Raw genomic sequence first — 13,254 nt, 5'->3', positions numbered from 1 at the left:
GCACAGACATAACACCATTTGTATTTCATTCTCCCTGACTCTTTCTATCAATTGCTTTCCAGCTGCCTTACCTCACAGTCAGAGGAGTTCGACCCCATCTAGTGAGCTAGCAGCTACACCACCAAGCAGCCCACATCATATCCTAGCCTGGCAGACAGGGTGAGTGTTGGGGCTGATGGGAAGGGCAAACGTAGATGCTTCTACAGCCACACTTATTTCTATATTTATTACCCATACTTCTAGAACACTTCTGAAGATACATTTCCTTACTATAGGGTCATATGTTCTACTATGGCTGTATATAGTACTTGAGGTTACAACTAGTGCGACTGTCTTCATTTAATTGTAAAGGTGGGGGTGCGGGGTGGGGACAGCAACAAAAACAATGCTCTACTTCAAATTCCTGTGGTCTGGACCCATTTCCACAATTGTCATTTTATATAAAGCCACAGTGTCTGTGTTTGGAAGGAGTTCAGATTAAATAAAGCATGGTGGAATTCCAAAATTTCTTGAAATGGATGCTAATGTTTATGACTGCCACACACCATTGTAACTGTCCTCCTCGCCTCCTGCATGCCGTACAACATAATTCTAGAGTTAGAAGATCAGCTGGTAATTTTCCACTTGACGGATGATATCTTTTCTATTTCCCAAGAACAAAGCCCACAGGCAAGATCTATTGCGACAGGAGTAATGGAGGTGGAAGAGGGAGGGCTTGGGTTCAAATCCCTGCTCAGTTAAGCATCTTAACCTGCCTCAAAATGTTATATGGGGAAAATAATCACATGTACTCCATCCTGTGTTTCTTAAGACAAAGGGCAATATAGAAATACGTTAAATCAAATCTTTTACTAAAGCTTTTCATAATAATCGCTTTATCAAATATTCCACGACTGAGAGTTGACGTCGTCACTAAGAAGAGCATGAACTATGTTGGTCCAGGGTTCAAATGCTACCTCTGCCTCAAACCCCCCAGGTGGCTTTAAATAGGATCCAGTTACTCAGCATCGTTCCATCTGCAAAAGGAGGCAATAATACCAACAAGACAGTTGTAAGGATTACTGAGAGCGCTTGTGAAGTGCTTTGAACTGTTGAAATGAGCTACATAAGTGTTTATGATTATTACTTAAAAAAAAAAAAGATCAGTCAAGCAGCCACTTGTATGCATGTATTAAAAGCATACTAACAATTGTATGCTTTAAGAAGCAAGCTCTTCTGTCACTCTGAACTGTGTTCCTGTGCTTAGCAAAAAAACTACCTTTTCCCTTATTTTTTTCCCACGCCCCTATCCTTTACACACAAATCAAAGTGTTGAAAATTCTACTTGACATATTTCCCTGTGTCACTAACTTCTTTTTTGTCTTCTGAGATGATTCACCAACCTATTTCTTACTGGATTAATAGGCTTTTAACAATGTTTTGTGTCACTGCGTTTCTGTAATATTTCCTCTTCCTCTCTCTCTCTCGGCTATCCTTTGTTCAGAGATGCAACAGACAACTCACCCACTATGGATGAGTCTCATTCTCCAACTCAACAAAGTACTGATGAATAGAGGTATAGTGAGGGGGTCTTTTAAATCTTGAAATCCATCTCTCTTCCCTCTGCCACCACTATTATGCTTCTTTGTTGTCTTTGTCTTGTAAAATGCACTATGCCAAAACTACTTTGAGGGTGGAGGGGAAATGTTAGAACTGTATGAAAGTTCAGTTAATGACCACAAGACTGTTCAGTTAAAGAGTTTAGACTCGGCAGGTGAGAACAGCAAGTTGAAGAGCATATGCAAATCCTTAACAGTATAAAGTACAGCTCACTTAGCAACGCTGCACTTTTGAAGGAAGGGATATCTTCAGATCCACTGTGTTTCAAAAGGGATAAAATCATGTCACAATGCATAATGGATAACACTCTTGAAAAGAAATCTGGAGTTGAAAATTGCTTGGACTAGAGATCTGAAGGCCCAGGGGGGAAAAAACCCAAAATTTGGGGGGGGGGTTCCGTTTCCCCCACCCCCAAGACTTTTTTTGTGTTTTTTTCTGAAAAATTGAAGAAAAAAGAAAAAATGGATTATGGAAATTTTTTTAGCATGATAAATAAAATGTTTAAGACTCAGATACTTAATTCTCCAAATGATTTCTAAAAACGATGTACAGTCTCAGATTATTACAATTTCTGTGCACCAAGGGTAAGCAAGTCCTAGGTTGCAAACTGAGACTACAACTCTCAAATGCAAAAGCAAATTTCATGCATATTCACTGAATCTTGGTCCTTCCTTTTTCTCAGTTCTTTTTATGGGATTGGGGGCTTTATGTCTCCTTGACACTGTGGAGGACTAGCAGAGACATAAATAATTTTGTTACTAATGTTGATGGTTCCTTCTATTGTTTTTTAATTATTTTTTGCCTGCTCCTCACAAACTGGCAGAACCAAAGAGGTTCCTTACAGTTCAGATGAACCTTACAGTTCAGGAGCTTGTAGCTCCATTTGTTACAAAATAATTTTTAAAGAAGTAAATTCAATTTGTAATTATTCCTTGAATACACTGTACTTTTAATATACCAAATGTGATAATTTTATGCCAAACCAACTTGGACATAATTACATTTTATGTTCCTAAAGTAACAAATTGTTACTTTCAATCTGTAAAAAGTGCTAATATTACAGGGTGGGTTTTTTGTTTTTAAATTTTTCCAAAAAATTCCTTTTTTCCTCGAAACTACCCCCCCCCCAGGACTTTTTCCTGTGGCTTCAAAATTTCTGTTAATTTTACATCTCTAGCTTGGACAGATAATATATTGGGCTGTGGGAGAGACGAGTCTTAGCTTACCTCACTGCTACTTGACTTTCATGGGCTCAAACTAAAAGTACCTTCACATACTTCAGCGTAACTGGATTGTGCAAATTAAATAATTCTGGAAAAGAGAATTCCCATCTCCACATGCTCTTTCATGCTAGTGTAAGCTGATGCTTTCCTCCTCCGCCAGATCTTCAAAGGAAGCGAGTTTACTTTGAGGTCCACCCCAAGGTACATAGGGGGCTCTCTTCCGATCTTTGAGAACCCAAGAGTCCTGTGTGAACATAGCCAAAGGCTAGAGCAGTTCAAGCTGTGGATTGAACTTATCTTAAAAGAGAGACACCCCCCTTATGCAGGGGACCAGGTGGACTGCAGCAGTGGGGCCGGGAGGGGGTTGTTGTTCTGGGGCAGCGAGTTTGCTGGGGGATGACAGAGGCTCAACCCACTTCCAATACCACTATTTTCCTTCCAGCTGCTCACTACAGCAGAGAAGCGGCCTTAGTGGCAATCACTGGGGGATGGAAGAAGCTTTCACCTCCTCCTCCATCCCCAGCAATCTCTAGATCTTATTGAACATTGGTAGGACTCTTACCACCAAATCTCATGACTGTGGTGGGAAGCAAAAGAGCTCATGAGCAGACCAAAACCATTGTTGCCATTACAGGGCGCTGCTGTGTGCATGCCTCCTCTTAGAATGCACGTATGTCGTCTTGCATGTATACGTAACCTCTCTGTGCCTTGCTCCTCTTTTGCCTTACTCTAGGGCATGCCCTTTTCTATAATATACAACTATTAGCTCCACCTGCCCTCTTTCTCCCATTCCACCACCCTCCACAAATTTTGGATGTTTCTGCATCTATAACAAACCTAATTAGGAGGTGGGGAGAAGAGAAGGATATTGCAACGTCCTTCTGAAGTGGTTAAATGCTTTACTAGAGGCAGCCAAGGTAGTTATCTTGAAATAGAGGCAACGGATAGGGAAGATGTGGTCTCCTCCCAACTTGTTTGTGGGCCTGCAATGATTTTCCCCGCCCCCATAAGCTTTCATCCTTCTCAACACTTGCCATTGCTCAAGGCCAATGGAGTATTCTTTTAAGTTCACTTTATATAAAACAAAGGGGGGGGTTGCTGCTCTGAGATCCTGTGGGTTTTTTAATGTCTTAGACTCCAGACAAATCTCCTTACATTCCCTGTTTATAATTATATTTAGAAAAGCCTAGCAAACTTTTTTCAAATGTGGGAGCTTCCCATGGGACTTAAAAATGTCTGAATCATTTGTAATGAAAAGGGCTAGTGATGGATTAAAACCCACTTTGTCTCAACAAAGAAGGGTTCAGTTGTGGGAAGAGGTATACCTACAATAAAGTCTGACTGCATTCGTCGGGAAAAACTTGCTGAATAACTAGTTATTTGGATGAGTAAACAGCAAGATAAAAACATCATCATCCTTCCACTGTGCCAGTCTCAGCAGACACCAAACTATGGTCACAAGACTACTATTAGGAAGTGATACACAATAGTAACTGGCGAGAATATGCTCCCCAATCCTGTCCCTATAGGCTCTGTGCAATTGTGGGTCCAATGCCTCTGTCAAATGTGCTAACTTGAACTTCTATCCCATCTCTCTTTAGGAGCTACAACGATAGCTGTTACCTGGATTCTCCCCTCTATCCAGAACTAGCCGACGTCCAGTGGTATGGACAGGAGAAAGCCAAACCTGGAACTCTAGTGTGAATCCCCTTGACCTCAGCTGTTCAAACGCATCAACGCCATTCTGAAAATCACCTCACTGCCTCTCATTTGCCTTACCCAGATGCACTGGCGCCTGACACCAGCTTCACGTCAAAGCACTTTTCACATAAGGCAATTGAAGATATTACAAAAACCAACAGCTCCGTGACAGATCTCTTACCCAGTCAGTTGTGAAAAACAAATTCTTTTGGCCTTGGTTTCTGCAGACTGCCATGTGCCTCCCCGCGCTCAACCAAGAGTAGAGGGCAAATCTACAAAGTAGCTGGATTTTAAGTAGATAGTCAGTTCAAACCAATTTTTCCCCATAAATAATATTGTTCTTTGATATGTAACACTATTCTGACGATATGTTTTGAACTCTAAAGTCAAAGTGCTAGTTGAAGATGGTGCAATAGTTATCATGAAATATCAGTTCCATTTCAGGAAAAAAGGACTGTGGAGAGAGAGAGAGAATGATGCTATCATTTTAAAGATCGGCCAGCATGTTGTGATTTGTTCTGTGCTGCCAAAGATTTCAGTGGCTGTCTGTCGTGAAGCATTTATCTAAATAATATCCTATTTTTCAGAAATAGCCCTAGTATTCTGTAACCTGTTCCCCATCTTCTTTGTTTTTGATGCCCTAAAATGCAATGAAATCTCAAACAACAGTACAGATACCACACAATCTCGGCAGATATCAATTTGGGGAAACTACCGGGATGAACAAGATGGGGCCCCTGAGGGCATCAGCAAGAACAAGAGCAAGTAATTGTTTCTTTTAACATTCCTGCGACTAGTTGAAAGCAAAAACACACCAGTAATGTAAGAACTTCTGTGACCTGCTGCGAAATAAAATGCCAAAAAAAGCTTTAGGATTTAAAAGAAACCGATCTCTGTAGAAACAAGTGTGTCAAATCACGGGAAAGTGCACCGTGCTGAATGTGATCTTGAAATACATTAATAGTAGTGTAGCAAAGGGCTTATTTGACTAGCTGGGGCAGTGCACAATGCTTTAAAAAGGAGGGCTTTGACAGTGTTGTCTGTTTACCAGCAGTTTAGGTCACTTTCCTCAAAGTACTAAAATGAACCATTCAGATACACAAGGTTTTTTCCCCCCCATTTGATACAAAGCATGGTTGACTACCAATACCAAAAGAGAGGAAACTATGAGTTTACATGTACACTTGAGCAATGCTTTTTATACAAGTCTAGAAAGCCATCAAACTTCAAAAAGGCCTCGATCTTTTATAATGAATTAATGCACAATCTCTAGGCCCTTGGTCAAATCCTGGGTTTTGCTGGAGGACCACTTTTAAGAAAGGATGGCTGGGGAGGGGAGGGAGGGGAGGACAGCCAGCCTCACATGCCCATGGACCTGCTGGCAAGTCCCACTGCCACCACCACCACCACCACCACCACTCCGCCTTCCACATTCCTGTTTTGCCTCTGGACTGCAAATGGGTCATCAGCTGCTCACCACTAATCCAGGCAGGTATCGGAGCAGGCACACGAAATTGTCACTGAGGTGCTATGCTGTTTTTATGCCATTGGATGACCAAGTGTTTTGTGCCTCTCCCTGATTTTGTGTTTGTGCGCACGCAGTGGCAACAAAAACTAAAGAGAGACTCCAAAGAGCAAGAAACTGATTTCATTAAAAAAACAATTTAGAAGTGTCTATATAATATTCATTGGGAAGATGTTATATGAAACATCCCACCCTAAGCACTTACCAATGACAATTGTTTGGATTGTTGTGTAAACCCATTGATGGACAGAACCAATACGACAACAGCAGATTCTCTAATTGGGAAAAATGTCTGCAATCCCTCACAAAGTTAAGTTTCTGAAATCAGTGGAATTTAAGCACCTTAACTCTGTGCTGGTGTGCAGCAAATGTTTTTAAACAACCTCTCTTCTTAAAATGAACTGGAAAATAGCCTAATTTACAATCACCTTTTTAAAATGAAGAATCAACAAAATAATGATGCTTAAGAAGAACTAATGTAATGGTTAGATGTTTACCAAGAAAAATTCTCTTAAATTAGAATAAGCTTTTTCTTACACACACACGCACACACACACCTAGCTACCTATGTGTGTATAGCCCCCTCTACTGGCAACATCCAGATGGTGTGTTCCAGCACAAATGATGACAATTAACTAGACATCCTTTTGAATCTATCTATACTACAAACTAAAACTGGTTAAGCAGTCATTCCTTCAGCCCGGGCAACTATAGTTCTCAGGGTAGGGCACGCTCATATAATTCTCAGCACTTTCACCAATCTACAATTCCCAGAATTCTTTGGGACAAGCCATGACAGCAGTAAAACAGATATTAAGTTAGTAGTACAGATATTCTTCTAATTATTAACTTTTCAGATCAACTACCACCTAAAAGAAAACTTAATTTCTATTCAAAAAGTCATCCAGAATACTTGCTGATTACCTTACATTTAGGGAACAATTTCTTGAAAAGGAAACACGCCAACAGTTACAGAAACTATGGGTTGGATCCATTCTTAGTCATGCTTTGAAATCAATCATGGCTAACTTGTCTTATTGGTTTTAATGGGTCTACTCTGAGCGTGACTAAGGATGGACACAACCCCATCGTTCCAGTCACACACAAAAGTCATTGGTCTGGGGCTCCCCTCTTCACTAAGCAGTTTGGATATGATATTGATACAACAATATAATCTATGTTACATTCTAATAAGAAACAGCATTTAGTTAGCAGAAATGCTGACATCCCCAAGTTAATAATTTCAGGACGCAAATTGGCAAAAAGCAAAATAAAACAAACCTTCTTAAGCCTGTCTGCAAACATTCTAGGGGAGGGCGGGGGGATTTTTGTTTTTTCAATCATGGCACTTGTGAGCCAGTCTGGTAGTAAAGACAGAAAATTAAGTAAAACAGGTTTTACTGTTTAACTCAATTCAGTTATAAAAAAATGTACATAAAATGTTAATCAGGAGATTAACGTGTCTTGAGTATAACGTGAAGGGGTAAACCATAGCTATAGTATTCAAGCACTTGACTACCCCATTAATAAACCCCTTGAATTTTGCTTTTATATACATAAAAAGGTCCCTGGTCCGATATTGCATTTTGTCTGTATGTACAAACCTCCCCCCTGTCTAGCTTTGTATATGCATAAACACCATATGACATGGTGGGCAGGGTTTATTTTTTAAATGATATGATATGCAGTTGAGTGTTGAAAATGTTGGGAAAGAAAAAAAAGGTCCAGTTTGTTTTGTTTTTTCACCCAGTATTAGTTTTTAGTTTTGGACATAGCAAACCCCATTCAGGTGCTATCAGATGACCAGTTACTGCTTAGTTGACTAGATGTAAAGTTTTACATGCATATATTAATGTCAATAGTTTTATTACAAGTTGTGCAAAATGGACTCTAGTTTAAAATAAGAAAAAATAGAACTCTTCTGAAACTGACTGTAGAGCATGTAAAATGATTTTACTGAATCCTGTGCAACAGTAATCAAGGGGAAGGAAAGATGTTATGTTGTAGAAAAGGTTGCAGAATTTTTTTTAAAAAAAACTCTGCTTTTAATTTATTCTTTTTGTATTAAGAATTTGTATAGTTACCTTTACATTTTGCAAAAACAGTGTTGTCAACACTTCCTTATTAAAGCATTTTCAAGATGAAATTCTGACGTGTGCATTTTTGTTTTTGCAGTTTCTATCTTTCTTAATTAGAAAGACGTCTACACGTAATTGTATATACGGCCTCCTAGCTTGCATTAGTTACCTCGAAGATTTTGTGCCAGCATTTGCGGCAAACCATGCGTATCCTTTACATACGTATGCAGGAAAACCAGCTGGGCTTATAACTAAACTCAGGATAAGAATGTGGCCTAAACTACAAAACAAGATTCTTTTTCTTTTTCTTAATGCTCATGCAAATCCACCCCCCCCCCCAAACATATAATACAAGGTCGTTTATCAAGATTGAAGATAAGTCCTTCAAAATAATCCTGCTCAGATGAAAAAACAGTTTGGTTACATTCAGCAGCTGGTGATAGTTATCCAGGCCCTCCCCTTGTGCAGACCAACAGGAAATCCTTACTCTGAACTTGCCGGTTTTAAAAAGGGTATAGTTAACTATTTGAATACAAGCTTGTGGCTGCAATTCAGGTCAAGCCCAACAGCAGAGAGCCTCCATCCCTCAAGCCAAGGATGAAAAAGCAGTTGCCATAGCAGTGTTGCCATCGTGACACTCTAGAGGCCGCAGCTGGCTTCCACAGTTAGGACAGCTGGAAACCCTTAAATAAAAACATGCCATGAGAAAGTATTTTGCAGTTTCTACATTTCCAATAGTGTCATTCCATAGATTGCAAGAGGATAAAGTTATTCTGATGCGGGATCCTGTGTGGTACAGGAAGATTATTTTAAGGACCACCAGCCAGGAGACAAGAGTGCCCCATAAAGACAGCTTTTCAACATGCAGCAATTTCGCCATTGCCTTCCAGAACACCCTGTATGTGGTTTGTTGCCGAATTTAAATTAGAACTGACAACATCTGCTTACATGGTCTCTAGATGAAACATCCCCGTTCAAAGTCACACATGTTTACAACTAACCAGTCATCCCACTTATGAGAGGTGAAAGATCAACTAACGATGTCCTAAATCCACACAGGACTCTGCTTCTCCCTTTTTAAAGAAATTCTCCTTAAAGCACTCTATGCCTTTTTTTCCTTCAGAAGAAAATTACAATCCTTGTAAATCGGAGACAGCAATGTTTCTAAATTATTTAGAGAACTTGCAATCAAGGCCGTGCTAGAGGACTGGATCCAGAAACCACTGAGGCAAGGCAGGGAAGCGGGTTGTGATATGATAAATATTTCCTGTTCTATTAAGTCCCTTGGAGAATTTCGTGTACAAAATATTCCCACAAATTGATCAACTAACAGTCCTGCCTCACCCTAGCTCCACTTACTCCCCCAACACCCCCCCCCCAAAAAACACATGCTCTGGTTTATTACTTCTAAACTGTAAAGATTTTTGTATCTTTTGTGGAGTTTTAATACTTTAATCTGAAACATAAGAGATGCTGAAGACAAGAGAGAAACCATTAAAAAGAGCCAACAGAGAGCCAAGCAGCTCTGTTATCATTTTACAGGGGAAATGTAATAATGAAGATTTATTTATTTATTTCGTTTTTATACCGCCCAATAGCCGAAGCTCTCTAGGCGGTTCATAGAAAAGCAGAACAGGGCAATGAGTGTGAAAAGGAAGAAAAGATTTCTAAAAGGATCCAACTGCTGGCTTCTCTCTCCCTCCCAGGTTGGAACCACACATTGGGCAGCAAATACAGCACCTCGAACCCCTTTTGTCTCTGCCGAGCAAAACAACGTGTGCATGGCGGTGGCGATTTGCAGAGGATAAGCAGCGTGCAGGTAGAAGATGGGAAATGCTTAGCATTTCCTGCAGGTCTTCCTCTGCAATTCTTCCGCCTCCCCCAGTACAATGGTGTGTGTTATTATCTGAGACGCACTTGCCAGTCAAGCGGAGATTAGCAGCGAGAAGAAGCCTTCGCAGAGGAGAAGTGACCAAAGCCCGTCTCCTCTGCCCTTTGCCATCAGCTTCTCCCCCGTAGTCCCTCCTCCACCCCTGACTTGTTTTGCAGGGCTACAAACGAAAGGTATTGACTACTGACCGTGCACTTTTGTCCTGGGCCTTCACACTGCAGCATTGCTGACACATCCTAAAGGATCAAAATAACTTCACTTAAATTCAATTACGTAGAGGCAATTTATGGAGCAAATGTATAAACAGGATTGTGTGGCCATCGAACAAAACAGGAACAAAAATGAACGGCTTCTCCTGCAACAGGCTGCCCTGTAAGCTTTACAACTTTCCTTTCTTCCGGCTAACTTTCTGTAAGACAATAGCCGATGTTTAATAGGGAAACTGCTGAGTCCACCCTTACCCACATCTGAACTTAGGAGTGATGACAAGCCCTTCAAAGGGCACTGTGCCCAAATCCCCATGGCTAAGAGAATAGGTATGTTCCCTTCAACACTATTCTAGAACAAAATACTCTTCACACTAGATTTCACCTAAAAACTATACCTCACACCCTATTCTTACATGATTGCACTTTATGATCTCTTCCGGCAGGCCTATCCAGTGGAATTTTAGGGTGCTTTTAGTATGTTTTTAGTATGTTTTTAGGAAGTTTTAAATATTGTGTTTTGATTAATATTTAATGTATTTTATACTTGTTCCCTGCCTCGATCAGGATGGAGAGGTGGGTTAGAAATATATTATTATTGTTGTTGTTGTTGTTTATTATTATTGTTTTGAAAAGTGTTTGCATGTTGCTCGGAAAACTCTATAAGAAACAAAATTAAACAACTGAGCAGCACAGGACAATAAACCACTTGCCAGGGTGGGATTGTAAAATCTTTCTATGTGACGTAACCCTTCCACATTTATCTCCCCTTTCCTCACATGTCCACATCCTCACGGAAAGTCACCCAATGGGTGATTTTCCCATGAAGAATGAGCCTCTTCAGACTAGCACTCTTTCACTTCACACCACTTAACACAGAAGTTCAGAAACTTAAATCCTGGACTAAGCTCACGTTGTCTTGGCTGGGTCGTGTCGTGGCAGTAAAAATGATACTACCACGCCTCCTTTATCTGTTTTGGATTATTTCCAGAAGTACTGCTGAATCAAAACTTAAACAACGGCCGGCGATGCTACATAAATTCATTCATTTAAGCAAAAAACCTCATCTACCACAAAATACTTTGTACAGACCTAGCATTAAAGGAGGCATGGCGATAGCAAATTTGAAATGGTACCATGATGCGGCACTTCTACACAACATAACGCTAATAGCACAAGGCTCTGAAAAAGTGACATGGCTAAATGTGGAATACGAAGGGAACCGTGGGGCCTTACGTGGCTTACCCTTCCAATATCTAAGGATTCAAAAAACTTTACCTCCGTTTTTGGCTTCAGATCTCATAATATGGAAACAATGGTCTAACCAGCTACGCCCCCCAGTTTCACTAATAGCACCCTTACTTGTCCATCCATTATTCTACAATAAAGATAGATTATATACTTTCGGGAGCTGGGAAACGAAGGGGTTATACTAGATCAGAAACTTTTATAAACCCCCAAAATCACTTACCGTTCCAGAACTCTAGACAGAATTAGAACGTTTAGATTACAACTGGATTACCATTCATTGAGTTATTAATCTCATAGAGCAACCAACTGCATGTGAACAAGCTATTCGTACTTTAACCGCTTTTGAGTAAGGGGCTAATTTCCCAGATTTACAAAGCTATAATTTCTGCCTCATTAACACCCTTAAACTCAAAGTTCAACGGGGAAAAGATCTAGGAGGAGCAATTGGTGAAACTCTTTGGAATAAAATCTGGGACAAAACACCCTTTAAAACAACTTCTGCACTACTCCAAGACAATGCTCTCAATACTGATGGTATATGTATCCACAACTTGTCAGTAAAATTAAGAACACCTTTTCAGTATCTTGCTGGAGGAATTGTAGTAGCAACATTGGTTCTTACTTCCACATTTGGTGGGATTGCCCATTAGTCTCTGTATTCATAGAATCATAGAACAGTAGAGTTGGAAGGGGCTACAAGGCCATCGAGTCCAACCCCCTGCTCAATGCAGGAATCCACCCTAAAGCATCCCTGACAGATGGTTGTTCAGCTGCCTCCTGAATGCCTCTAGTGTGGGAGAGCCCACAACCTCCCTGGGTAACTGATTCCATTGTCGTATTGCTCTAACAGGAAGTTTTTCCTGAAGTCCAGCCGGAATCTGACTTCCTGTAGCTTGAGCCCGTTATTCCGTATTCTGACTTCCTGTAAGCTTGAGCCCGTTATTCTGGGGCAGGGGGAATCTTTCATGAGGCTAACCAAACCATTCCACTCAATCCTAAAATTGCCCTCCTATCAATATATGATGGGACAAGCACTAGATCTTACCCAAAAGGGCCTCATAACTCACCTGATGACAATGGCAAGACTCACTATAGTCAAATGCTGGAGATCTCTGGATGGAGATCATTTTGAAATCTGGCTGGCAATGCTCTGGGACTTAGCTCTTATGGACAAATTAACAAATGAAACTCGGAACCGAAGAAGCAACACGACCACAACCACTTTTTATAAAACTTGGTTTAATTTTATTTCTTATGTGGTTACTAAGAAACCTGGATATCAACCTCTAGACACGCATGGTGATCTTTGAAATGCTACTTCTATTTAACTGGGGGAAGACCATTTTTTTTCTTTGATACTGGAAACTTTGTTTTGTCCACATCCTCACGGAAAGTCACCCAATGGAAGTGGCTCCCATGATGGTCCCCAAGAATGCGCCCTTCAGACTAGCATTCTTTCACTTCACACCACTTATCACAGAAGTTCAGAAACTTAAATCCTGGACTAAGCTCACGTTGTGGAAGGACTTTGTTTTGTCCTTGTTATCCATATTTTTCAGTAATACTCTCATGGGGGGGGGGCAGGGAGAGAATTGTTTATTTGTATTGTTTTACCTAAAATAATAAAATACAATTAAAAAACAGACTAGCACTCTCTTGGTATTATCACAAGCACAAGTCTTTTTGACTTTACAACAGTTCTACATGAAAGTCAATCTCCATTTCAAACTTCTTGGGAACAAACATTTCACTTAAGATTTTCTATTGTGCTTGCTGGAGA

The 13,254-nt window shown here is 40.4% G+C and overlaps 1 protein-coding gene across 4 annotated transcripts in view; it reads left to right on the top strand.

Annotated features, from left to right (window-relative positions):
• Positions 1 to 8,182, top strand: part of FRMD4A (FERM domain containing 4A) — a 486,837-nt gene extending 478,655 nt beyond the window's left edge. For 3 of the 4 annotated variants that reach the window (XM_063134285.1, XM_063134286.1, XM_063134283.1), the window contains exons 22-23: positions 63 to 159; positions 4,424 to 8,182. In XM_063134285.1, coding sequence (XP_062990355.1) covers positions 63 to 159; positions 4,424 to 4,526 — 200 coding nt within the window. In that variant the 3' untranslated portion in view covers positions 4,527 to 8,182. Of the gene's footprint in view, positions 1 to 62; positions 160 to 1,483; positions 1,556 to 4,423 lie in introns of all 4 variants that reach the window. The other variant, XM_063134284.1, reaches the window with a different exon arrangement.
• The last annotated feature ends 5,072 nt before the right edge of the window (positions 8,183 to 13,254 follow it).

The sequence above is a fragment of the Elgaria multicarinata genome, chromosome 9, assembly GCF_023053635.1.
Source record: "Elgaria multicarinata webbii isolate HBS135686 ecotype San Diego chromosome 9, rElgMul1.1.pri, whole genome shotgun sequence".
NCBI classification, from domain to species: Eukaryota; Metazoa; Chordata; class Lepidosauria; order Squamata; family Anguidae; genus Elgaria; species Elgaria multicarinata.
Note: the sequence above shows the minus strand (reverse complement) of the source record. Positions and strands in the feature narration are given on the sequence as shown.